Raw genomic sequence first — 24,639 nt, forward strand, 5'->3', positions numbered from 1 at the left:
GGGTTTCACAGGTGATCATCTACGTGGAAGATGTCAATGATGAAGTGCCAGTCTTCACCCAGCGGCAGTACAACCGCCTGGGGCTGCGGGAGACAGCAGGGATAGGGACTTCAGTGGCAGTGGTCCGGGCCACTGACCGAGACACAGGTAGGAAGCTGGAGGTGAGAAATACCCCACTTGGTGGGGAAGTTGTGAAATCAACCATTACGCAGATCCTGGCTTGGCTGGGTTGAAATCCCCATGTGGGATGGGCTCTGCTCCATGGTTGGGGTCAGCACTGGTAGTGCAACCTCTTCAGGATGCTTGATCCAGCTGGCATCATGGTTCCTGCTCTGTCGCAGGTAACGGTGGTCTGGTGAACTACAGAATCCTGTCAGGGGCAGAAGGGAAGTTTGAGATTGATGAGAGCACTGGCCTCATCACAACGATCGAGTACCTGGACTATGAGACCAAAACCAGTTACCTGATGAATGTCTCTGCCACGGACCAAGCACCTCCCTACAATCAGGGCTTCTGCAGCGTGTACGTCAGCCTGCTGAATGAGCTGGATGAGGCTGTGCAGTTCTCTAACAGTAGCTATGAGGCCGTGATCATGGAGAACATCCCCTTAGGCTCTGAGGTGCTGCGGGTCCATGCCCGCTCCATTGACAACCTCAACCAGATCACCTACAAGTTTGACCCCAATACCAATCCCCAGGCACTCTCCCTCTTCAAAATCAATGGGATCACTGTAAGTAGCTAGAGCATGGGCCCTTCTGGCTTGGTTGTCCACCATGAACTTCAGTGTTGGTGGCTGACACAGCTGCTGTTCATCCTTGGCAGGGTGTGATCACGGTCAAAGGCCAGGTGGATCGAGAGAAAGGGGATTTCTACACCTTGACGGTGGTGGCTGATGATGGAGGACCAAAGATTGACTCTACGGTGGTAAGTGGATTCTACCCACTTCCCCACCATCCTCTGATAACCTGAAGTCACCTCCCTCTTTCTCTGGCATGGGACAGCATGTCCTAGCTGGTCTTCCTGCTCCAGCTGGAAACCCTGATTTGAGGAAACTCTGCATTTAGCTTCTGCATGCCATAGGCTGGAATTTCTCAGAACAAAAAGAAAAAAAAGTCCCAAACTGTAGAGTTTGTAGGTCACTTACCAAGCTAAAACAGTTCTAAGAGAGATAAATTTGGGTGCCTTGAAATACTTCACTGTGGTTTATATTTAAGAGGGCTATATTTGGCAGTTTCAAAGGCAGCTGTTTATGGGGGTGATTTGCATTTCTCTGCTGGGGCAGGAGGCATGCGGGGTGCAATGGCAAGAAGTTTATCTATTAAAAACAAAGGGATGCACCAACAGAGGAGCCTCTGAATCACTGCAGCTGGTACCTGTGGACACCAACACTGCTACAACAGGATGCAGGACTGCTCCTTGCATATAACTGCACCTCCTTATCCCTCACTAACTCTTTGTTCTCTGTTTTCTGTTTCCTCCTCTGCTGTCCTCCAACAGAAGGTAAGCATATCCGTCACACTGGCATCATCGTGGGGGCCAGGATCCATCCCAAACTCCATACTGAGCTGTGGGGAGGGACCACGGTGGAGGTCTCCCAGCCCATCCCATCAGCACCAGCCTCTGTGACACCCTGCTGCTGAAGAGCAGAAATCCCAACACCCTGAGCTGGCATCTGGGACAGCAGCTGCCGGATCCATCACAGCAGCTGAATGGACTCTCCCTGCTCCTGGCTCTCTGCTTTTAAGTCAGTGGCAACAATAACCAGATCACCCCAAAGCACACAACTCACTCCCCAGCTTCCTCTGGGATGTTGTTTCATTCAGCCTGGACACACCTGGGGCTTGGGGCACCCATAAATAGAGCCTCGGGAACAGAAAGGCTCTTCCTCTTCCATTTCTGTGTCGTGTTGCAGCTCTTGGATTACAAATGTGATGAGAGCATTTCCTCTGGCTAATTGTAGCCAAGGTAGCCTGGTCCCTCATCACCTGCAGCTGGGGTGCCTCTCTGAGCATCTCCTGACCGGTCTGTTACTCATATGGCTCTTCCCAGGAGGAAGCTCAGGTCTTATCTATGCCCATCTCACTCTGGTTTAGTTAAATACCTTCAGTTCTGTCTTCTTTGTGCCCCTTTAGCTTTAAAGCAAACACTACCCAACATTTGGGCTGTAAGCACAGATGAAATTGCTGCTTGTGAGAAGCTTAGCAGGAAAGGTTCACCCTGAAGCAGCGTGAGTTGCTCTGCCCAGCTATTTGGAGGATAAAAAAGCAGAGGATTCTCCATAGAAAAATCCACCACTGAAAGCTGCAGCACCATTACACTTTCTCCAGCCTCTAAGCATCCCTCCATCTCCCCCTTCTTCTTCTCTGTAGACAGGGATGTAGCTTCAGCTCCAGGGCTCAAATACCTGCACCCATTTCCACATGGGATGGACAAAACGGGCACTGTTGGCACCTCAGAGGGGTACAGTGGGTTGAGAGTTTGCTGGAGTTGTCAGTTTGGCTTTTGATGCCAGGTGGGCAGGGGGGCCAGCTCTTGCCCTGGCCCTGCCTGAGCCCTGTTCCATGTCCATAGGTGACCATCACGGTCCTGGATGAGAACGATAACAGCCCCCAGTTCGACATCACCTCCGATTCGTCCGTGAGCGTGGCAGAGGACAGTGCTGTTGGCAAGCGTGTGGCTCTGGTCCTTGCCCGTGACCCAGATGCAGGCAGCAACGGGCAGGTAGGGAGCCTGGCACAGCAGGCTGGAGCTGCCTGTAATGCTGTGATAGTGTTTCACTGAGGCAAAATGCCTCCATCAGCATCTTCCCAATCCCTTCTCGTCCTCTGCATCCCTGCAACAGCAAACTGGACATTGATGCCAAGAGTTTTGTTTGTGAAGTGGGTACCAGCACTCCCCAGTAGAGGCATGCAGCAGGAGAGGAAAAAACCTCCTTGGGCTGTCTGGGGTAAAGGGCTCTGTGGGACACGTGTCAAAATGGGTCTGGTAATTGGAAAACCAGCTGTGGCGTCTCCTGTCATGGGGAATGGCAGTGAGGCCCTCCCTTGGCAGGCTGAACAGGAAGCTCTCTGACATTTGTTGTTTTCTTTACCATACAGACAGAAGTTAATGAGGTCCTGTCACCCCTAATACCAAAAGTTGTTAGCATCATAGAAGAGCTGTGAATGAGACTGGGGTTGGCACACGGGTGTTTGCTTTGGGGTGGCTGCAATCAGCCACCATACCTGTGGACCCCAACATGTTGGACCTTTAAAAATGCTTAGAGACTTCCCTAGGGGATGCTGGGTTTATTACTGTAGGGTCTCTTTCTCTCCTTCCTCCTCACAACATTCCCTATTTTTCTTTTCCAGGTGACTTTCTCGCTGGCTTCAGGGAACATTGGCCAAGCTTTCGAGATCCGTACCACCAACGGTACCTATGGAGAGGTGTTTGTGGCACGGCCACTGGACCGGGAGCTGCTGGATCACTACACCTTACGAGTAAGCACCAAACCACCCTGCTTGCCTCCTTTGGCTTGTTCTGGCTTGAGCACTGAGGCTGTTTTCATGGGGCTGTGATCTTACAAATAGTATTTTTCTTGAAAATCCATCCCCAACTGCAGATCCAAGCCTCGGATGGTGGTGTGCCTCCCCGGAGGAAGGAGCACACTCTGCGAGTGAGCATCCTTGATGTCAATGACAACCCCCCTATCATCGACAGCCCCTTCGGCTACAATGTGAGCGTGAGTGAGGTGAGTACCCAGCCCTGCTTCTCTCCTTCCATCCTTCAACTGCATTGTCCCCACCTGCCCTGTGGTCAGACCTCACCTTGGATGATTTAAGGGTTGGTGGCCCCTTGCAAGCCCTCCCCTGTGATGGTATCATAGTTTTGGGATAGGAGAGAGCTCTGCAGTCAGCTGAAGCCCATGAGGATGCAGGGACCAGCAGGAGGGAGAAGTGGCTACACACCAATGGAAATGCCACCAAAGTGACACAGGAGGTGGCGCAGTGCAGAATAGGAATTGCTTTCAGGAAGCAGCTCAGCAAGAGCTAGATAATTAAGCAATAAAACACAATCAGGCGTGAGAAAAGACAACTTATTTCCTGTCAGTTTAATTCTTGGACTGGGGGGTTCTCAATTTGATGATGAAAAATGAAATATGAGTAATAGCCGGTGACACCTAGCTGTGAGGAACTGCTGCTCATGATTAATAGCTTTGCATTAACGTTATTGCCCTGTTAGGATTTTCTTATCTATTTAATACGTGTTCAGAGCTGGTTGAAGAACAGAATTTCTGTTTTGATTTCCCCTGTAATGGGGCCATCCAAAAATAATTAGCTGAGCTCTGAATCCATTACACAGCCTTCACCTTTGCACACACACTGGTTTCTACACTCTTTCAGGCTGTGCCAGCCTACATAGCACTTAGCTTTCTGCAGCAGGGAATCAAACTGAGTCTTTGCAATAAATGGGAGATGCTGTAACCTAAGGAAAAATAGGTACAGTGTTGATGTGTAGCAGTAGCTGGCTTTGGTGACTTAACAACAAATATCACCTCTTAGTTTTATTCCATTTCTTTTAAAAAGTTAATGTAGAAAATGCATTTAATTTCAGAATTTCAAGCCAAAAACTATGTGAGCACTCAAGCAAAGGGCAGAGCCTTCCATTACTAAGCCTGTAGCGGATTCTCAGCTGAGCTAGCAGTGGCAGAGCAAGTAGCCTTGTTAAGTTTTTGCATGAAGTTAAGTTTTTGCATCTATTACAGAATCACAGACTGGTTTAGGTTGGAAGGGACCTTAAAGCTCATCTAGTCCCAGCCCTCCTGTCATGGTCAGGGACACCTTCCACTGGACCAGGTTGCTCAAAGCCCCCTCCAATCTGGCCTTGACCCCTTCCAGGGATGGGGCAGTCGCAGCTTCTCTGGACAACCTTTTCCAGTGCCTCACCCAGCATTATAGCCATACAATCACAAGAGTTATTTCATCTTAAATGTAATACAGTCAAAACCCACAACAACTGGAGAAAGAACTAACCTGGAAAACAAACAAAAACATTTCTAGTACAAGCCATATATGAATTACAGGAAGAGGGCTGAATGAAACATCATTTGCAATAAGCACCAACAAAATAGCATCCAGGAACTTGTGAAGGAAAGCAGCCTTCTGCTTGGCTGATGGGTGTTGGGGCAGCAAGATTGGAACTTCAAGCACCGCAATGCCTGGGAAAAGCCCTCTTTATATTAGAATTATGTTATTAATTGTGTATTTTCTATGTTATGAAGTGCGTGTGATGTATGTCGTGTAACTCTGACACTCACCCTGCCATCTCACCCTGCAGAATGTTGGCGGTGGCACAGCAGTGGCCCAGGTACGTGCCACTGACCGGGACATCGGCCTCAACAGTGTCCTCTCCTACTACATCACCCATGGGAATGAGGACCTGACTTTCCGCATGGACCGTGTCACCGGCGAGATTGCCACCCGGCCCTCCCCACCAGACCGCGAGCGGCAGAGCTTCTACAGCCTGGTGGTCACTGTTGAGGACGAGGGCAACCCCTCCCTGTCGGTGAGCCACCAAATGTGCTTTCCAAGGGGATGGAGCTGGGCAGCACTGTGGACAGTGAGCTTAGATACTGGGTGTGGAAAGGTGGAACAGGCACAGGGTGCAATGTTTTGGTGATTGGCCATTTGTGTTGTGACTCAGGGTCCAAATCTGCTGAGTATAGGTTTGGTTCAGAGCCTTCTTTGGCACCTGGTCCTGCGTGACCATCTCTTTCAGTCTCTTCTGGAGCAGCTGCTGTCTCCCATCTGTAAATGCCAAAAATATCATAAGCATCACAATGGGCAAGTGCGCTGGAGGCTGCAGGATTTGTCCTGCCCACCAGTTTCTCACACTCAGAGTCTGAAAGGTCTCTGGGTGTTGTCACCCGTCTCAGGGCAGGGGGTCACTGGATCAGCATCTGAACCGTGGTTCAGCTCACCATGTGTCTGCTCTAGTGCTGGCAAATGAGAAGAGCTCCGGTAATTACTGCTATAGCTGTTGTGAGACTTGGGCAGCTTGTTGATCATGTTGCTGCCACCTGGAGTGCCCTGCCTATGGTGAGCAGGATTTGAGCTTGCATATGGGGCCTGGTATGACATCCTGTCCATCATACTTTGTTCTGGGGATGTGGCCACCTTGCTTTGTGGTTACCAGCCTGCAGCAGTGCCCGGCAACTCAGTTGCTGCAGCCTGGCTTTTCTCACTGGCACGTTCCCCGCTCCACAAGTAACAAGTTTCATTATTTGGGCCTCTAAAGAGAACGCTGGCCTGGGAGGGTCAAATGGACAAATAACATTTGGGGCATTTTCCAGCCCTGAGTCCCTCCTAACCCCACAGCTCTGCGGGGATGTGAGCGAGCAACTGTGTGCAGAAAGCAAGCCCAAATTGTGAGATGGGGAGGCGTGACACCCTGCATGACACCCTGCCATCCTTCCTCTCCCCAGCCCCTACCTGCTATCTCTTGCCATCTCTCTGATCTCCCAGCAGAGCTCTCGCTGCAAAGCCCTGCTGTACATTTTGAGGAAACAGGTTGCAAACAGCAGTGTGAACTGTGGCTTGCAATTCTCACTTCAGGCTTTGCACTCTCGACTGCTCCCTCCTGGGTAGTTCACACACCTTCTTACGCATCACCGTCTTTTTCTTAAGCTGTGCTGCCACTGTGGCTTAAATCTAGTCAGTCTCTTCCCCCAGAATGAGAGAAGGCAGCTCTGTGTAACTGCAGCACCTGATAACTGCTAGCTCCTCCTTGTCCCCATCGCCCCAGCACCATAGGAGCATTGGTGATGCTGCTGTGGTGAGGAATGCTGTGTGCTAAACTGGCAAATCCCATTGCCATGGCAATGCCCTCTTCCCTTCCTGGTGCCAGAGAGGGCAAGTGACACAGCTTATCAATTCACACTGATGCAAAGCAGTGTCCCAGCAGCCTCGCTTGTCCTCAGGGTTTCTGCTGCATGACCACCACATCACTGGTGAAAGTTATGCCAGCAGCAACAATCAAAATCCTGCCATGCTGAAGCAAAACAAAGTGTCCAGTGACCCAATTCCTAAGTGGAAAGAAGTTTCAGCCCATTTCAGAGCTTGAGGATGCTTAGGTCTTGTGAAAGGCTGTCCTGCATGTCACTTGGGGACTGCTGGCCTCATGCCTGGGTCACGAAATGATGTCTGTCAGGAGTTTGTCGCCTACTTTGGTTTCGCAAGTCTGGGCTGATGCAATGATGCACAAAAGAGGATTATTGTCTATAATTTGTATGTGTACTTCACGTACTTCATGTACTTCAAGATTTGGCCTTCTGAGTATGGGAGAGGCAGAGGAGACAGAGCTGGAAGAGGACTTGGAAGTCCTGGGATGAGCTGTGATATCCAGGACAGCAAGGGTGCATGGAAGACTGGCCATCCTCTTGGCCAGTCTAGAAATGCAGGGGAGAAAGGCTAAAAATGCTGATGATAAAAGCAAAGCATTTACCTCAACAAGCACTGCAGGAAAGAAATCCTTCATAAGCTGGTGAGCTGCAACTGGAAGGTCCTGGTGTCATTACATGGGAATTGCAGGAGTCACCCAAACTCTGTCTGACACTGGTGCAAGCCTGCAGCACATGTGCTGGAGCTGGACTCCTGATATTCACAGACCCCAGGCACTGGTGGTGCCCTGAGGCAGGGTGGATCAGTAAAGCTGCTCAGATGCCTATCTCACAGCCACCTTGATCCAGGGCTGCTTCAGCCTCTGCAGTTTCTGTTCCCCTCCACCCACTCCAAAACAAGAGTTCAGGTGAAGCGCTGCGGCTCCTCACTCTCCTCATGAGCTAAGCCCCAGGTGCTGATGCAGTGGAAAACAGCCAGCAGCATGGCACTAGCTCAGTGTGTGTTCCCAAGCCAGGCACTCGCAAGAGCTGGGGGACCCATCAAGGTCCGTAAGGGCATCTTGCTGGGTCACCTTCACCATGAGCATCCTCCCCAAAGGTACAGCACCATGCAATCTTCTCCACCACTGTTGGGGCCAAGGTGGAGTGCCAGGACCCGGTGTGCTAAGGCTCCTGCTGAATGCCTGCAGGGCCATCGCCTCTCTCCCATAAAAGTCTACTTTTTCTTCTGACAAGCTGACCAGGTAGGAAAGGGTCCCTGATGCCACTTCTCCCAAGTGACAAGCGATAGGACAAGAGGCAACAGCCTCAAGCTGCACCAGGGGAGGTTTAGACTGGATATTAGGGGCAATGTCTTCACTGAAAGGGTTGTCAAGCATTGGAATAGGCTGCCCAGGGCAGTGGTGGAATCACTGTCCCTGCAGGTATATAAAAGATGTGTAGATGTGATGTTTAGGGACATGATTTAGTGGTGGACTTGGCAGTGCTAGGTTAATGTTTGGAATTGGTGATCTTAAAGGTGCTTTTGCAACCTGAATGGGTCTATGATTTTGTGATGATTCTATGTCTTGGAGAGGGTTTCAAAGCAGTTAGGGCCCACAGGCAGGCAGATCCTTGTGTGCCTTTCCAGCTGCAGCTGCTGGGACAGGGAGAGGGAAGAGCCAGAGGCACTGGGCAAGCTTCCCCAGCAAAGCCAGGAAAGGGGCTGAGCTGTGGCTGGCCGTAAAGCACAAGTCCTGTGCTCAGGAAGTTACGTCTGCAGGGGGGGGCTGGTGCTGGCTTCTGTATCCCTCTGCCTGCGGCCAAACCATCTTGAAGTTCCTCTTGCTGTAACCAGCACGGGATTAATCAAATCCTGCAGCAGGCCGGAGAGTCCCCTCCCTCTGCAGAGGCAAATGCTGCTTCCTGCAGCCACGTAGTATGAAAATCCAGTGTGCTGCCTGGGATGCTCTGCCCGGGCATGCTGCCTGGTATGGCTATTGCTCAGGGCTGACACTGTTTTGATATGACTAATGTTTATGTTTGTCTAGTGGAAATTTCCCCCCCACTTTACAACAGAAAACAAAACAAACACAGAAACACACCCTTCGAGTAACAGTGTCTACCACGAGGTCCTCGCCAGGGGTTGAGTCATGCTGGAGCCGGACCCCCGGATTATTTTGGATAGGCAATGCCAGGGTGCTGTGTTCAGGCAGAGGATGCTGGGAGTGCACCTGCATCCCATGGGGCATTGTCGGGCTCTTCATTGTGGCTGAAAGCAGTGGCCCCAGGGACGTGTGCTTTGGCCACGCTGGCCCCAGGAGGATGAGGGGAAGCCAGCCAGAGCGTTTCCCAGCACCCACTGCGTGCTCCTATGCCTCTGCCTCTCTGCAAGGGCTCTCAGCCATGTCACGGGAACATCCTCCTACACCCTCCAGATAAACTTTCTAATTTACAAGCATTTAAAAAAAAACCAAAACCAAACAAAACCATAAACATCCTTTTTTTCTTTTTTTCTCTTTTAATCAGCACTGATAATGAAAGAAAGATAAATTCCCCTGATCCCAAGCTGAGGATAAAATTGCAGCAGAAATAAGGCTTCTCCCTACATGTGTCCAGCTGGAAAGGCTGCAGCCTTGCATGTCCATAACCATCTCAAAAGGCTGGTAGGGAAGGAGGATTCCATCAGCGGCAAAGAGCCTCTCCCCTTCCTGTTTTGCAAAGAAAAAGGTAGTACAAGGTTGGCCAGTGACCTTGTTTTGTCTCATGGTGGATAAAGTACTTTACCATCCGCTCCCAGAGAGGATGTTCAGAGATGCAGAATCAGGTTGATATTGCAGAGCTTAAACCCCTGGCAATAAGTTAAGTCCTTGTGGAGGTTTGCGGGTGCAGGTCATCCTTCCTTCCCCACATCCCCAGTTTTCAGCTAGCCTATAAAACGTGAGCAGTACAAAGCTCTTCTCCATAGAAGTAGTTAAAAACTGAAATCCGGGCAAGAGAGGTTCACTTCCAGCCCCAGGGCAGAGCCAGGACAGAAGGTGAGGTCTGGGCTCCTGCTCCCAGCTTCACTGTGTAAGGCTTTACTGCCCATGGTCATGCTGCCCTCCGCAGGGTCCCAGCTGGGCGCATGGCGCAGTGGCTGCTCGGCCTCTCCCAGCTGCGACTGGGGGATGTGGTTTCCTCCAGGGTCTTTACTCTTTCAAGGAACTTGGTGAGTCAGGAACAGGATCTGGAAAAGGACAGACCAGAGGTATTAGTCCAGCTGAGAGCTGTGGGGATCTGTTTCAGCAAGCAGCAAAACTCTGATTTTGTATGGAAAACAGACTTCGAGTCCTTCCCATCTTCAAATTCCTGGGACCTGATGTCCCACATGATGCAAAGTTTGCAGCCAATATTTAACATCCCCCCCCCCCCCCCCCTTCATCCCCCTGGCTGCCCCTTTTCTTCCCACCCCTCCTGCCATGGCCTCCATGGGGGCTCAGGGTTGCCTGTCACTCACCCAGCGTTGGGAAGAAGCAGTCCCCAGGGCCGGGGGGAGACAGAGGGGTGCCAGGCTCAGACAGCAGATGCCGGCCAGACTCGGAGGGCTGCCGGCTGGCCATGTAAGAGAGCTGGGGTCGGGGCCGTGGCTCCGTGCTGGCTGAGGGGACCGCCTCAAAGACAGGGTTCTCAATGCCCTGGGCATTGCTGGAGGAGAGGAGAGGAGAGGGTGTGAGAGGTGAGGAGCCTTTTTTATCCCAGGGGATAAAGCTGAATGCCTGGAACAACAGGCAGGGCAGGGAGCAGGTTGAGGCAGTGGCACCTCAGGTGAGAGCAATCAGGAAGCCTGCTGCAGAGGGGGAAGCTTAGCTGAAAGGCACCCTGGTTTCAAGTTCTGGAGCGTGGGAAGATGTGTGCCCTTGGCACAGGCAAAAAGAAAGGAGTCACTTCCCATTCAAAGGAAGTGAAGAGGAACAGTGGCTGCCTGGAAAAGGACAGGATTCCAGGTATAAGTGCCACCAGCATCCCCTTTGTCCTGAGGATACATGCCAGCTTCAAGGGGAGGAGAGGACAGGGCAAAACCCTTGCAAGGTCCAGGATGCAGGCAGAGGGGTGTGCAAGGAGGTTGAGGGGAGCTGGAAGCACATGGGTTTCCTCACCTCTCCATCCTGACAAGCTCATGAGCACCTGCCAAAGACAAAACAGTTGGTGTGAGTGCTGGCAGCATGGAGCCCAGTGTCAAACCCAGACCCACTGGCAGCACTTTCTGGTGGTGCCATCCATATCCAATTCCTCCTCTTTATCTACATCCTTCACACCCTTTCCCCTTTCTTTAGCATCAGCCCCTTCTTTGCTCCAAATCTCCTGCAATCTCCCACCTTGTTCACTCCCCAGCCTGGCGTCCTCCTGGACTGAAACCACAACCTGTGAAGGAGGGGGAAGAAGGCACTTATGCCAATGCACAGGGTGAGGTGAGTGCAGTGCAGCATCTGTACTGCAGCCTGGTCCTGCTTGTGCCTGGATGCACCCACCACCTGCTGGTGACACCCTCCTAGGGCTCTGCAGAATGCCACCCCAGCATTTGGTTGCCCCTGTGTTTGTCCAGGCAGCGCCCTGTTACTGATCCCCTCACCCCTTCTGCCACAGCCACAGCAGATCCTGCAGGCTTTGTTACTCAGCTGTGCTGGATGTCTGCATGGAAAGCATCCTGAGCCAAGATGCACAAGATTTGGCCCAGACTGTGCTGATGGAAAGCACCTGGTAAAAATAACCTGTAGCTAACCTAGTCCAAGATACCCAGAAGCAAATTTCCCTGGGAATTTGCCGTCCTTCTTGGATTAAATAGGATCCAGGTGATGCTTTGCAGCATAGGATGGAAGCTGCATCCCAGCCACAGCAAAATGGGTGCATGAAGGCATGTGGCTAGTCTTTTCAGCCTGAGATGGATGTTGAAAGCACAGTTCCCGTTCTCGTGCCGGCATCACACCCACTGCTGCTGCAAAACCCACTTCTCCAAAGGGTTTGCTCAATGCCACGCAGCCGCCCACTGAGCTTGGTGAGAGAAACCACAGGGCCCCTGGCTTGCCCAAGGCCTGATGAAATGGCTCTGCTGGTTAAGGTGGTGCCCCTTTCTGCTTAATTACTGAAATCACTGGGAGCCAAGCAGGGGCAGGAGCTGGGAGCATCTTGGAACTGTCTGTTTTTCTAGGGCTGTGGCAGTGTGGGGAGAGCTGGCTTGCTGCAGTCCTATTGCCTTAGACATATAAGGGGTCTTCGTAATAAGGAGGGGAGGAAAAGCGTGAATAATGTTTTTTCAATCACTTAGAAGGCAAAGCTTCTATTTCAGATATATGGTGGAAGGACAGGTGAGTAAATGAGCCAGCTCTTGCAGGGGATGGGGAAGAAAGGGCTCAGCAGGGAGGGGGTCTGGCAGCATCTTTGCAGTCTCCCTGGGTGCCTTGCAGGCATCACAGTTACCCCTCCTATCCCACACTCCTCACCAGCAGCCTGTAGGCATGGTTGGCCCTTCCATGCCTCCCTTTGCAGGAGGCATCTGGCAGGGACCTCTTTTTGGGGCACCTTACACTGTGCTCATGGGCAGCTGAACCAGCTGATCCCAGTGGGACACATCCCATCCCATAAAGGCCACGCTGACATAGCCCAGGAGATGAGAAGGGTGTCCTTGCAGGCAGCTGGCAAGGGGAGGGTACGTACGTCTGCTGCTGACAGCTTGTCTCTGCTTGTAAATCAGGAGCAAGATGAGGGGCAGGCAGAGGATGCCCACGATGCAGGCGCCCGTTGCCAGTGCAGCGGCTGTGATATCTGCAACACAAGAGAGCAGAGCTGGAGTGGGTGATGGAGGGGACTCACCATACAGGGCCGTGGTTTCCTCAAGCCATACCAAAAGCATGGGGCTGGACTGGCATTGCCCCATGCCTGGTGCTATAAGGCTTTCACATACATGGGTGGTCCATTCCTAGCCAGGATTCATGTTAGGATGCATTGCTGGTTCCGGATATAAGCCCTGAGGCATCAGTTTTGGACCTTTACCAAAATCCTCCATTGCTGGAGGACATCCCAAGGTCTCTCTTTGTTCTTCTAGATATGAGGAGAGACGCAGGAGCCCTGATAAAGCCCTTTGAAGTCAGCAGAAAGGCTCCCAGCAATTTCAAAGAGTGCTGACTTCAACCCATGGCCAGCTTGTCAAAATCAGGCTGCCTCAGAGTACTCAGGCATTAAAGGGCTTGCTACCCAAGTCTGTGGCCATCAAGGTCCAAGTGGGATGGCAGGGTCAAGGGCTGCCTAAATCAAGAGCAAGTTCAGCTCAAGCCCTTCTCTTGCACATTCATGTGGAGAAGCAACTTCTTGCTCCGTGTGTGTGGTTTGGAGTGGGGGGAGATGTTTCCCCTTTTCTTTTTTGCCTGGCAGGACAGGGTGTCCCAGTGCTGAGGGATTGAGGCAGAAACTGCTACCCATGGGGAGCAGGGGGCAGTTTCCCATGGCTGGGCTGGCCTTGCCTTAACTGTGCTGCAAACCAATTTTAGCAATATCTGCCCATTCATTATCCCAGCAAACAGGGGCAGACAGACAGAGCAACCCTCTTGAGGCATCACCTGCCTAGGCATCTTCAGCATTTAGACACTGTCTGTGCACTCAAACAAGAATTGGATTTCCCCTGTTGAAGCATCTCTGCTTAGGGTGAGGGGGCATGGGCTTGTGATGGTGACAGGGAGCTGCAAGAGGTTCCTGCAACTCTTTACCTTTCTGTCCCTGCCCATCTGCTCATGGCAGCAGCCACTAAATCCCCAACCATGTTTTGCAGGGCTCAGGTGATTTATCAGGTGATCACTCTAGGGTGAATGATCCCCACAGGCTTCAGGGCAGTGATGTCCAGGTGATGGGCCAGAAGGGGCTCTCCTCAGCCTCAGGATGTGCCTGTCAGATGTACCCATGGGGACAGCCTCAGAAATCACTCTCCCACACCCGACTGTGAGGTTGCATCTGGACACTGGTGTGTTTACAGCAAGCAGGCATCCCTAGGGAAATACACCGTGAGCAGAGCATTGGAGAGGTGTTTTTTTCCCTTTACCTTTGCTGGTGGCAGTATGAAACGTGCAGTTTTGAAGCCCTCCTCTGCCTGTGGAGGAGAAAAGCATATTAAATCTCAAGTGATTTGCTGAGGTCCCACGTTGCTCCTGATAGCTGTGCTTGCCTTTGCTCATCAGTATTGAGAAAATCAACCCAGAGCATCCCAAAAGCAAGAGTTTAACCCTGGGAAGCTTACACCAAGATTCCTGATGCAATGGCCCTGGCCATGCAGGCTCTGGGTTTCTGGGGTTTTTTGTCTAGAAGAAAAACTCTCTCTCGTAACACTGCAAATCAAGGGCAGGAGATGCTGTCCCCTCCATCTCGCACCTCCTGGGCAGCTCTCCTCACTGGGCTGCTGCCCTGAGGTCACCCACCAGCCCTGCACCCCAAGCAATACTTGGCTGACCAGCCAGCTCCTTTTATGTTGAGGTTTGTTTTCCTCTCTTCCAGAAAGAGGTTGGAGAAGATCAGTGAAACTATGTAGCACGGATTTTATTGCATTCCAGCCTCTTGATTTATTTTTTCTGTTGTTTTTTTTTCCCCTTCTAATGTTCCAGGGCTCTCTGGCCCTAATTCAAACCTTCAACATCTGCTGCTCCTTGACTCTTGCAACATGGCTTTGGCTTTCAGCATCATCTCGCCCTGCCTCCCCAGCATCCCCCACTAGCCCTTCACGGCCTCCTCGCCCTGACACACCCCAACATGGATGCAGGGCTGTCAGGGGCTCCCCTTGCCCTCCTCACCTTGCTGGATCTGCAGCTCCACAAAGCCATGAGCGACCTGCAGAGTGTGGGGCTTGCCATGCTCCCGCCTGGCCTCCACAGCGTAGCAGCAGTAATTCCCGCTGTCCTGCAGCGTCAGGTTCATCACCACAATGTGAAAGGCACCGTGGTGATCTGGGACAAACTCCACCCCATGATGGCTGGCTTGCCCCCCAGCAGGGGATTTTTGGGTGCCATTGCCTGGCAGCTCATGGTGCCTGCCCAGGTCATGGTGCAGCTCCTTCTCAGTGACGTTGCGGATGTGCTTCTTCTCAGAGCAGCTCTGGTCACCGTTGCTGCTGAAGTACCAGGTTTTGTAGAGCAGGTCATGGCGGTCGGCAAGGGGACCGCTGATCCGGCACGTCAGGGTGACGTTCTGGCCCTCAGGGCAGATGCACAGTGAATATGGGGTGGTAATGAGAAAAGCTGCTGGTCCTCCTGCCAGGAAGAAGGCACAGCAGATGCGTCAGACCCTACAGTCCTGGGTTTACTCTCAGTCCGTAGCACAATGGGGATCCTTCCCCAGACACGCACTGCAAACCCATCACCTGTGTTGGCAGAGGGATGGCTTGGGGCTGCAGAGAGCACAGCCTGCAGGCAGAGGGGAAAAAAATTCACCTATCCTTAGGGTAAGAAAACTCATGAGCTTCCCATATCCCAAGACAAGGGAGGTGGGAGGCACAGTGTCAGCCCTTTGCTTGCTCTGTAGCAACATCCCAGCAGGGCTGGGAGCAAAACTTCACCCTAGAAACAAGCCCTAAGAGAGAGGCATGCTTTAAATGTATCTGAGCATCAGCCTTATGATAGCAGCAGCAGTTCACCCAGGGCCAGCAGAGCTGGCAGTGTGGGACAGGGAGGCAGGTAAGGGGCACCAGAACCTCTGCAAAGCATGCAGAGGATGAGGAGGTAGGCAGCAGCGCACAGCTCGTGAATGAGGAAATACAAATGCTGCTGAGCCAGCTGCTAAGGAAAAATGAAAGGGGGAGAAAATACAAAAGAAGACAGCGCGGAGGAGCTCATCCCCCCCGAGATCAGGCAGGGAGCAAGTCCCACCCTGCTTGTTTATCAGCCCTGGGGAGGAGAAGGGGGAACTGGCCAACGCTGACTGTGAGGAGCTGCTGGGAAATGAAAACAACTTGCAAAAAGAAATCCCTGACTGCTGCTGGCTGTGAAACACAGGCAGGAGGCCTGGCAGAGACACAGCAGCCAGGGGCTCACTGGTCCCATCCCAGCATGCTGGTGGAGGGTGCTGGTGGGTAAGGGAGGCTGTTCATCAGGCAAGAGGAAAAAGCAAAGACAGGCACGTCTTTGGTGCTCTGGCCCCACCACTGCTTTGTGTTTGCAGAAATGCAAACATCACTTTAGAAAGCTGAAGTAAAAGCAGATTGTGGGTTCATTTTCTTTAAATTATTGGGAAAACACAGTTCCTGGAGCTGGTTTGCAACAGAGAAGATGGTATGAAGCAAATGTTCTTTATTTTGGTAACATCCTGTTGTGCCATTAGCTCCGCCACTGTTTCGCTTTGAGGTTTTTCACTTGCTATACTGAGCGGGTGTCAATCACAGGCAGGGTGTGCTGCCCCTGCCTTGCAAGCCATCCAGCTGGGTGAGAGGCTCCCCATCGTGGGGCTGCCAGGGGAGCATCCTCCTCAGGGCAGGGTCACCGTGTCACCACCCGGCACAGGGCTCTGCTTGAGAGAATGAAACTGAAAATGTCCCCCATGACTTCCACCTCTCGTGGATATTTATGGTGTTAGGGTGACGGTGTAAGGACAGCTGTGAAGGCTCAGAGTCCCAGCAGCCTACCTGAGGGTGCTTTGCAGGGAGAGGGTGCTGTGGGGATGGCATCTGCCCCATCAGACCCCCCTGGTCTGCAGCACAGGGTGCCAAGGAGGCCTGTGGAGCTGAGGACAGTGTGACATTTGCCAAATTGCTCTGGCTAATCACACTGGCTTCCTGCAGGCACCTCAGCCTGCTCCCCATGGTGCGTGCAGCAGCATATCCCCAGGGCTGTGCTGGAGCAGAGGTTTGTGTGGCCTGAGCTCAACACTGCCTAGTTTGTGCTTGTTTTCGAGCCCCAGCTGCTCATCTTCGGATGCTTCTGGGACCAGGATGCTTGAGTAGGCTGGCTGTGTTTTGGCACATAGCAGAGGGGGTCCCCCGCCTCCTTGCCGGTGCACTGAGCACAAAAGGCACCTCAGATGTGTTTCTCAATACCTGCCACAACGGGAAGTGCCCCATTCACTTCGGGGTTCCCCAGGGAGCCAGAGGAAGGGAAGCCAGGGCTCTATTGGAGGAAGCCACACATCCAACACCTTGCAAAAGTATCTGCAGGAGTCTCTGTTTTCCACACACCCCCTCAAATAAAACAGGGCCATCCCACGCATACCCGCACAGCCTGCAAACCTCTGCCTCGCTGAACCATCCAGCCTCCACCGCTGGGGCTTGATAGGAACAGTCTGGATAGAAAGTCAGCACAGCCCACGCTTTCGGCCCAGCCACGGGGAGGGGCAGAGGTTAACCACGTGCGTGAAGCTTTCAGCTCTACCGACTTCCTTCTCCCAGGCAGGGGAAGCCTTCCAAAAGACGTCAAGCGGAGGAGAAAACAGCTGGGAGAGGAGAGCTGGCAAGGCACAGTTTGCCCCATAGCAGTGCCAGGGAGGTTGCTCCCTCCCCAAGATGAAATGAGGCTTTAAAGCTCTGCTAGATGCCAGATGGTACCCGGAGGAAGTGTCTTCCATCAGCATCTTTGCACTAAAACTCATGGATATTAATCTCCCCTAGGGTACTGTGGATTTCTTCCATGCCCAGACCCCAAGTCTGGCTCCATCTTGTCCTGGTTGCACCATTCCCTTTGAAGTCAGTGCTGCTGGCAAATGCCAAAATAAAGCCAGATGCCCATCACTGCACATCTCCAGCTGAGAGAGCCTGGACCCATCAAGGTCCAAGCAGAGAGCTGTTGTCTTGTCACCATCTGGTAAAGACAGAGGAGGGCTCAAGTGGGTGCCAAAAGTGCCCCTCTTCCTCTTTGGCACCTCAGTGTCTTTGGCTCCTAGCTGCAGCACTGCATCGGTGCAGCAATGGAGCCTGGTGCAGCTTTGGTACATGTCCAGTGCCAGCATCACTGCCTAGCTTGAAACCTGTGAACTCTCCTTCCAGAGAAAATGAAGCACAAAAAAAGTGCTAATGCCAAGGAACCTGTGTTGCTCTGCCAACCAACAGCTTAAAACAGGATTTTATGCCAGATTCTGGGTTTGGTGACCACAACCCTCTCCTGGCTGCTCCTCCTGACTTTGGTCCCCTGCTCTGAGAAGCAGGTGCTTGATTTACACTCCTGTGACTTACAGAAGTGATTTCCACATTATGCCACCTCTTTCCACTCCAGTGAAATCTGGGGTGGAGGGCTGCAGCCTTTGGGGGAGCTCAACCACAGCAGTGGAAGGGGCTGTCAGATTGAGAGTGACTGCTCAGTGTCGAAGTGAGGAACCCAGCTTTAATTCCTCCTGTGGGAGCTTTCCTAACAGCCTCACATGGAAGTGCCACAAGGTGTCATTATGTTTCGGAGTTATCAGCCAGGTGAGATCTGCAGGGGCATCCATACCTCAACACAAGTACTTAGAGCAGGAAAGAAAAAGGAGAAAAGACTTACTGAAGATGCTTGAGACACCTGTGTTAACAGCTCTCATCTCCTGTACCTGGAGGAGCCAAATGGCTTTTCTCCTGCAGAGCTGCACCTTGGGTGCATCATCCAAGTTATGGGGAGAGCCGCCTGGAGCTACTTGCACTCACTGACGGGTCCTGCCTTGCTCCTCTTCCAGCATGGCTTGTCTCGGGGGTGGGATCACAATGCTGGAACGCGGTTTTGGAAAGCCAGGCTCAGCTGCCATCCTTTGGGTGGAGAGGTTCTACTTCTCCATCCACCTACCTGCCAGCGTCCCCAAACCACATAGGAGCTGCATGCCTCCAAGGACTCTACTTCTCCACCAAGCCCTGCTAAAATTAGCTGGGGATTCAGAAAGTTTTGGCAGGCACAGAGTTGCACAAAGCTCAGTAACTCTGGCACCAAGCTCATGTTGAACATCAGAGTCTGAGGTTGGTGCTTTGCAGAAAGATTAATGTTCAGTAGCAGCACCCTAGATGGATAAATGAAATAATCCAAAGCCCCTCACTGATGCTGAGAATCACTCCTGGATGTTGAGAGATGCTCAAATGAGATGCAAAGCAAATCCACACTAGCCTTGCTGTCCCAGAGGAGAAGGGGCAGTGGGGGTATCACTTCTTCCTGGGGACGTGCTGGCAGAAATCCTGGAGGTGATCACTTTGTCGCCCCAGGGCAGAAGGAGAAGCCAAGCCCAACAGGATGCTCATCCCCTGCTTGCGCGGGGCATGGTGAGACCGCAGTGCTTCCCAGCTTCGTTCTCTGCTCCTCCGTCCACAGATGAACTGCAGTTTTAACTGCCACCGCCCCTGTTCCACTGTCCAGCCCCGGAGCCCCGGTACGGAAACGCTGCCCGCCAGGGCTGGTGCGGAGTCAGGCGTGGAGCATCCCTCCTCTGGCGAGCGGCCGGCGAGCTTCCAGTACCGGGACCCGCCCGCTCGAGGGAAGGGAAACTCGGCAGCCGCACACGATGGTCCTGACCCGGCAAGCTGCCCACCCGGAGAAGCTGCCCTGCTCGGACCAGCAGTTACGGCTGAGCGGAGTATCCTTAGAGGGCATCCCAGCCCACCCCGCCTCTCTCCGCTCCCCGGGGCTGGTGGAGGGCGCCTTTCACCGCGGCGCGCCCGGGGAGCACCGCCGTGCCGGGGCAAAGCGCCGTGAGGGAACGGGGCGGCGCTGCCAGCTCGGAGTCCCCGGCGGGCGGCTGGCGGGGACAGGGGGAAGGCTGCTTTCCTTCCACACGTTAGATCAAAGCAAAGGGAAGAGGGGGAAAAAAACAGTCCCAGAGTTTTAAAGCAGCAGCTCCCCTGTGGCCGCTTTCCCCCGACACAACTTACCATCGTGTGAAAGGCTGGCTTGACCTCCCCCCCACACTTTCCAGCCCACAGTTACAGGGTGCGAAACAAATAACCCCCGAACGCCCGATACTCGTTGTGCCGAGGCACAGCCCTGTCCAAGCGAGCGCGGCGCGCCAGCAAGGAGAGTTTCGCTGGGCGGGGAGGCGAGGAAAGCAACAAACTGGAGCTTACCGTGGGAAGCGAGCAGGCAGAGGGCGGCGAGCAGCAGCCCGAGCCTGGGGGCTGCCGACTCCATCGCGGCTGGGGCCGGGGATCGCTCGGCTCCGCGGAGCCGCCCGCCCGCTCTGAGCAGCCCCGCAGCGCCGGCAAGGCTGGCACACACAGGAAATTTCATTGAGACACTGCGGAGAGCTGCGAGCACCCCCAGGAGGTGAGATGCGGCAGGGCCCCGCGGGGGGGTGACACTTCAGTCCCACCCGCTTGGTCTGCTGGGGTTTCAATTACAGAGTCGGAGGGGGTAGCTTAGAGCAAGCTCGTCTCCTGCGTGCGTTTTCAGGGTGTACAGGAGGTAGCTGAGGAGGATGCTCACCGTGCCGGGGACATGTAGGTGCTCAGTCAGGAGGGGCTGGGTGCTGGTCCTCATCCGTTTCCCGGTGGGAGCAGGTCCCCTGGGGGCAATCTCCAGCTCACTTCACTAAAGTGCACTTTGCTTGTAACTAGAGTTTTTCTGTGTTTGTGAGGATTAAGTGGGCAGAAACCCTTCTGGGATGACAGGAAGGCAGGTACAGGGAAGGGTAACTCAGAGAAGTTCGCGGGAAGAGAACAGAGTTTCACAGTAAAAAGGGGAGCAAAGCATCCCCGTCCTGCAGCCTGTTTACACAGGGGGAGGCCTTTACTCTTCCCTCAAATTGCAAAGCAGCACTGATTAACAAAGGAGCACTGTGGGCTGATTCACAGAGCTGAGCTTCGAATTCAGAAGATACCAACAAAACCTCCATCTGCAGCTAAGGGCCAGTTCTTTTCAGAACAGTGTTCCCTGGGAAGTGAAGCCTGGAGACACATGGAGGTTTGCAAGCCACAGGAAGCTTTGCTTCTAACCTCCTCTGAATTTGGAGCATGCCATGAAATAGAAAAGTAGCTAATTACTGCGTGGCTTCATGGTTTTTACAGCAAACACATTTGTGATGCTGTCACCAAAAATGTAACCCTTGACTAGCCGCAAGAAATTTGTTTCTGGGGAACATGTAGGCGCAAAGTCCAGAGACTCCAAATTGTTTATCATCCTGAGATCCCATATCTAACCCGAACCCTTAGGCAGGGTGGCATGCTCTTGTCACCTCTCTGTCCCCAGGTGTGCTGCCATAGTGACACATCCAGAAGACAGACTTCACTGCCTGTGCAGGGCCAGATACAGCCTGAATAGGGTCAGGAGACAGGCTGAGCCTGACCAGCAGTGAAATTGTGGTCAACAGGTAGATGACAGGGCCTGCAAGAGGTCAGTCTGTTTGTCCAAAATGTTCATTTTTGCTCCTCCCCTGAGCCATGGCAAGCAACGTTTCTGGGTATTTTCTATCCTACCATGTTGTCATAATCAGTAACAACAACCAAGGTGTCCCTAATGTCAAAATGAGGACTTACCATGCCTCCTCCAAAGGCAGTGAGGCATGATGGGGTTCAGCCTCTGGCTTTCCGTCTGCCATGGGCTGCTCCCAGTTGTTACCAGCAATGGTAAAAACTGGGTGAAAAGGAGAGATATTCTACAGAAACATGCTTTGCTTCGGAACAAGGTGTGATTTAATCTCTGTATGTTTATCCCTGTAAAAAGCCATTACTTGAAGATGCATCTGCAGCCATGGCACATTTCATTTTGAGCCCTTCATCCTGTTTGTGTTTCTTAGCAGGGTTGAACCCATGTTGGTCATTGATCTTGGCAGATCCCACCTTCCCAGCCAGCTCCAAGGATTGCAGTGCTTAAAGTGATGTCCCCATATTCCACAGGCTACCACCACAGTGTACGTCACCGTCCTGGATGAGAATGACAACGCACCCACTTTCCAGCAGCAGCTGTATGAGGTGACCCTTGATGAAGGCCCTGCCACACTCAATGCCACGCTCATCACTGTGCAGGCTCTGGACCAGGATGAAGGACCCAATGGCACAGTTACATACGCCATCACTGAAGGCAACATCTTGGGCACATTCCACATCGACAGTGCCACGGTCAGTAAGGTAGCCAGCCCCATCCTGGACATGTCCCTGTCCCACTCCCTTCACTCCTGCCGCTGTCCCCTTGCCTTACAGGGGCAGATTAGCACAGTGAAAGAGCTGGACTATGAGATCAGCCATGGGCGCTACACCTTGATTGTCACTGCCACTGACCAGTGCCCCATCATCTCACGACGGCTGACATCGACCGCCACGGTAAGGACCTGCCAGTGGGATAACAACACCCCAGCCTTGGCAGGGTTGAGCAGTTCTTCACATGAGCAGTCTCACATCTCCTTCCCAGTGGTCACCAGCTGTTTTTCCCAGCTGCAGCCAGTTTGCCCCGTTGCTGTCACTCCCTCATGGTGAGTTTCAGGCATGCAGGCAAGGGATGCTCCTGGGTACATTAGCCCAATTATTTCATCCTGCAAACACACAAACAGGAGAAGTTCCCCAAACTGCTTTTAAGCTGCATTGTGTTTTCTTGGACCTTCTTGCTTGAATGGACAGTAGATAGTTGCTATTGCATTAAGTTCTGTTTCATCTTTAGCTTCTCAGATTATTCATCTGCTTTTAAAAATACTTTTTCATTCCTCTAGCCCTTTTTTTTGTTGATTTTCACTATAACTCTTCCATTTTTTCTGGACCATGGTGCTCAAAGTGTGGGGAGCTCAGACTAGCAGGTGCAAAACACATGTTTTGCAGGAATTGAATAAAGCAATTTTTTGGTTGGTTGGTTGGTTGGTTGGGGTTTTTTGTTTGTGTTTTTGTGACCAAAACCAAAATTTGACAGGTTGTATGGCAAATGTTGTCCATGCCTAGATTGATTTTGGAGTCTGCAGGTGGAAAGGATAGGTTAGATTTTCTATCTGGCTCTCTATTATGGACCATTATACCTCACCCAGATATTAAGCTAAGCTCAAATAAAGAGATAGGTTCTCGAAAGGAGATAAGTTCTTGTGTGTGAAGGAAAAAAAGAGAAACGTTTTTTCTCACTTCTAAAGGGAGATGCTAGTGTGGCAGATTTCCATGGGTAAAGTCCCCACAAGTCAGGCAGCACTGTGCTCCAGCCTGGGCAGATGGGAAGCCTTCAGACGTGTGCATCTGATGCTGCTGGAGATGCTTTCCTGGCCCAGGGAAACTGCAATGGAAACCTTGAGACCTGGGGTGTAACTGCCGACAGGAGCAGCAGCAGCTGACGATGTGCTGAAGGCAAAGGCAGAGCTTTTCCTGCTCTTGGCCCAAGAAAAGACATGAACTTGGAAACCCCTTGAGCAACAAGTACTGAAGCTGGAAGGGATAGGAAACACCCTCCCTACACAGCCCAGGGAGTCTGTGCCAGCACCATATGAAAACATAGCTTTTAGGAGGAGGTTTGGTGATTATTTAAGATCCCAAGTGATGGGGAATCCATCACCGTGATAAGGCATGCCAGTGTTTGTTTGTTCCACTGCTAGGAAACAGCAGAGACTCAGATATACTCTGCTGTAAAAATTAGATTTAGCCAGTAACAAATGCCCATCTGATGGATTTAACTATCCTTTAACTCAGGAGGTCAGAAAGTCCTTAATTTCCAGTATCTTTCTTGTAACCACCAAAGCTCAGCCTTTTATTAGACACTGGATACTCTCATTCTCAGGCAGCATTTCTCCACTGTGTAAGTTCCCTGAAACCAAATGGATAACCCTTTTTGCAATACAGTATAGTATAGGCCTATATAATATCTTCTATGAAGTGCAACTCAGCTAAAAAGCAAGACTCAAGTTTGTTGGATCCCCAGCTTCGCCAGCATGTCTACTCTGTCCTGAAATGTTTTGTACTTTCCCCTTCTGAGATCTGTAGGATTGATTTATAGCCAGCTAAGTGTGTCATAGGAAGGGATGCTGAGCTGGGAAACATTCCAACTGCGTTGGTGGTGGTTTGTGTTGGAATACGGATGCAAGCTGCAAATCTTTTGAAGTTTACTCAGCACTAGGAATGAAGCCCTTGGTGGAGGAAAAGGAGTGAGCAAGTTTGCAGCTGGCTGCAGAGATTGGGTCTCTCTGAACTCATGGCTTTGGTGATCAAATCCATGTCTGTGGTTTTTCTCTATCCAGTCTGGGTTTTGGGATGCGGATATTGAAAACATTTGGCTTTTGTGTTGACTTCCCCGTCGTGGTTGAAAAGGGTCCCACCTGTGTGCAGCTGGAGTTTCATAATGTCACTGTAGGAAGGGCATAATCAGGAATGAGGAGTAACTGAATCTGAGTTTTCTCGAGGACTGTGAGTTGGGTGTTTGGTGAGCCCAGCAAAGCCAGAAATATGGGAAGTATTTTGCAGTGTCACTTGTCCATGGCTTCCCATGCTCCTGACCAGCAGTCTCTTCCATCACTCTCCTCTCACTGCCCTCCATGCTCTCACCCTGACTGCAGGTGCTGGTGAACCTCAATGACATCAACGACAACTGTCCCACTTTCCCGCGGCCCTACGAGGGTCCCTTCGATGTCACGGAGGGGCAGCCTGGCCCACGTGTCTGGACCTTCCTGGCCCACGACGGTGACTCGGGACCCAACGGGCAGGTGGAGTACAGCATCATCGCCGGGGACCCCCTCGGTGAGTGGGGACATGTGGTACTGCCACTCCTCTGGCTGCCCCGTGGAGGAACCTGGCTTGCGGGAGCGAGGGCGGAAGTGTTTCAGCAAAGCCATCCTCCCTCAGAGCCCTCTGCAGATTCAGCCTTTCAACACCAGGAAATCCTATTTTGAGCAACAGGAAACTTAACCTGTTCGTGGCCAGCCAGGGGTTGGCTGGGGCT

General features: G+C 52.3%; 2 protein-coding genes across 11 annotated transcripts in view; one reads left to right on the forward strand and one right to left on the reverse strand.

Annotated features, from left to right (window-relative positions):
• The window catches only part of CDH23 (cadherin related 23), a 208,161-nt gene that overhangs the window by 167,946 nt on the left and 15,576 nt on the right, over positions 1-24,639 (forward strand). For 8 of the 10 annotated variants that reach the window (XR_009728524.1, XR_009728526.1, XR_009728525.1 and 5 more), the window contains exons 30-39: positions 12-147; positions 342-730; positions 823-924; positions 2,572-2,721; positions 3,351-3,479; positions 3,602-3,730; positions 5,317-5,544; positions 21,639-21,860; positions 21,942-22,061; positions 24,257-24,437. Coding sequence is in view for 7 of the 10 variants with exons in the window: in XM_061373916.1 (XP_061229900.1) it covers positions 12-147; positions 342-730; positions 823-924; positions 2,572-2,721; positions 3,351-3,479; positions 3,602-3,730; positions 5,317-5,544; positions 21,639-21,860; positions 21,942-22,061; positions 24,257-24,437 (1,786 nt within the window). In the remaining 3 variants the exon portion in view is untranslated. Of the gene's footprint in view, positions 1-11; positions 148-341; positions 731-822; positions 925-2,571; positions 2,722-3,350; positions 3,480-3,601; positions 3,731-5,316; positions 5,545-8,999; positions 9,351-21,638; positions 21,861-21,941; positions 22,062-24,256; positions 24,438-24,639 lie in introns of those variants that run through there. The other 2 variants (XM_061373917.1, XM_061373918.1) reach the window with 2 other exon arrangements.
• VSIR (V-set immunoregulatory receptor) lies at positions 9,358-20,040 on the reverse strand. The gene is made up of 7 exons (XM_061373933.1): positions 19,872-20,040; positions 14,668-15,123; positions 13,926-13,973; positions 12,551-12,658; positions 10,996-11,023; positions 10,356-10,543; positions 9,358-10,085 (listed from the first exon to the last, which is right to left on the reverse strand). The coding sequence occupies exons 1-7, from the start codon at positions 20,032-20,034 to the stop codon at positions 10,048-10,050; spliced, it is 1,029 nt and encodes a 342-aa protein (XP_061229917.1). The 5' UTR covers positions 20,035-20,040; the 3' UTR covers positions 9,358-10,047.

The sequence above is a fragment of the Neopsephotus bourkii genome, unplaced genomic scaffold (assembly GCF_033783945.1).
Source record: "Neopsephotus bourkii isolate Nb327-2 ecotype Australia unplaced genomic scaffold, CSIRO-AGI_Nbou_v1 NB_1634, whole genome shotgun sequence".
In the NCBI taxonomy this organism is placed as follows: domain Eukaryota; kingdom Metazoa; phylum Chordata; class Aves; order Psittaciformes; family Psittacidae; genus Neopsephotus; species Neopsephotus bourkii.

What these genes read in the sequence shown, in the direction of transcription:
- VSIR (XM_061373933.1), bottom strand. Translation starts at nt 20,034, where the DNA reads ATGAAATTTCCTGTGTGTGCCAGCCTTGCCGGCGCTGCGGGGCTGCTC. An exon ending in GGAGCTGCAGATCCAGCAAG is followed by an intron (nt 13,974 to 14,667) that starts GTGAGGAGGGCA and finishes TCTCCTCCACAG; the next exon opens with GCAGAGGAGGGCTTCAAAAC. An exon ending in CTGCTTCTTCCCAACGCTGG is followed by an intron (nt 10,086 to 10,355) that starts GTGAGTGACAGG and finishes GTCCTTTTCCAG; the next exon opens with ATCCTGTTCCTGACTCACCA.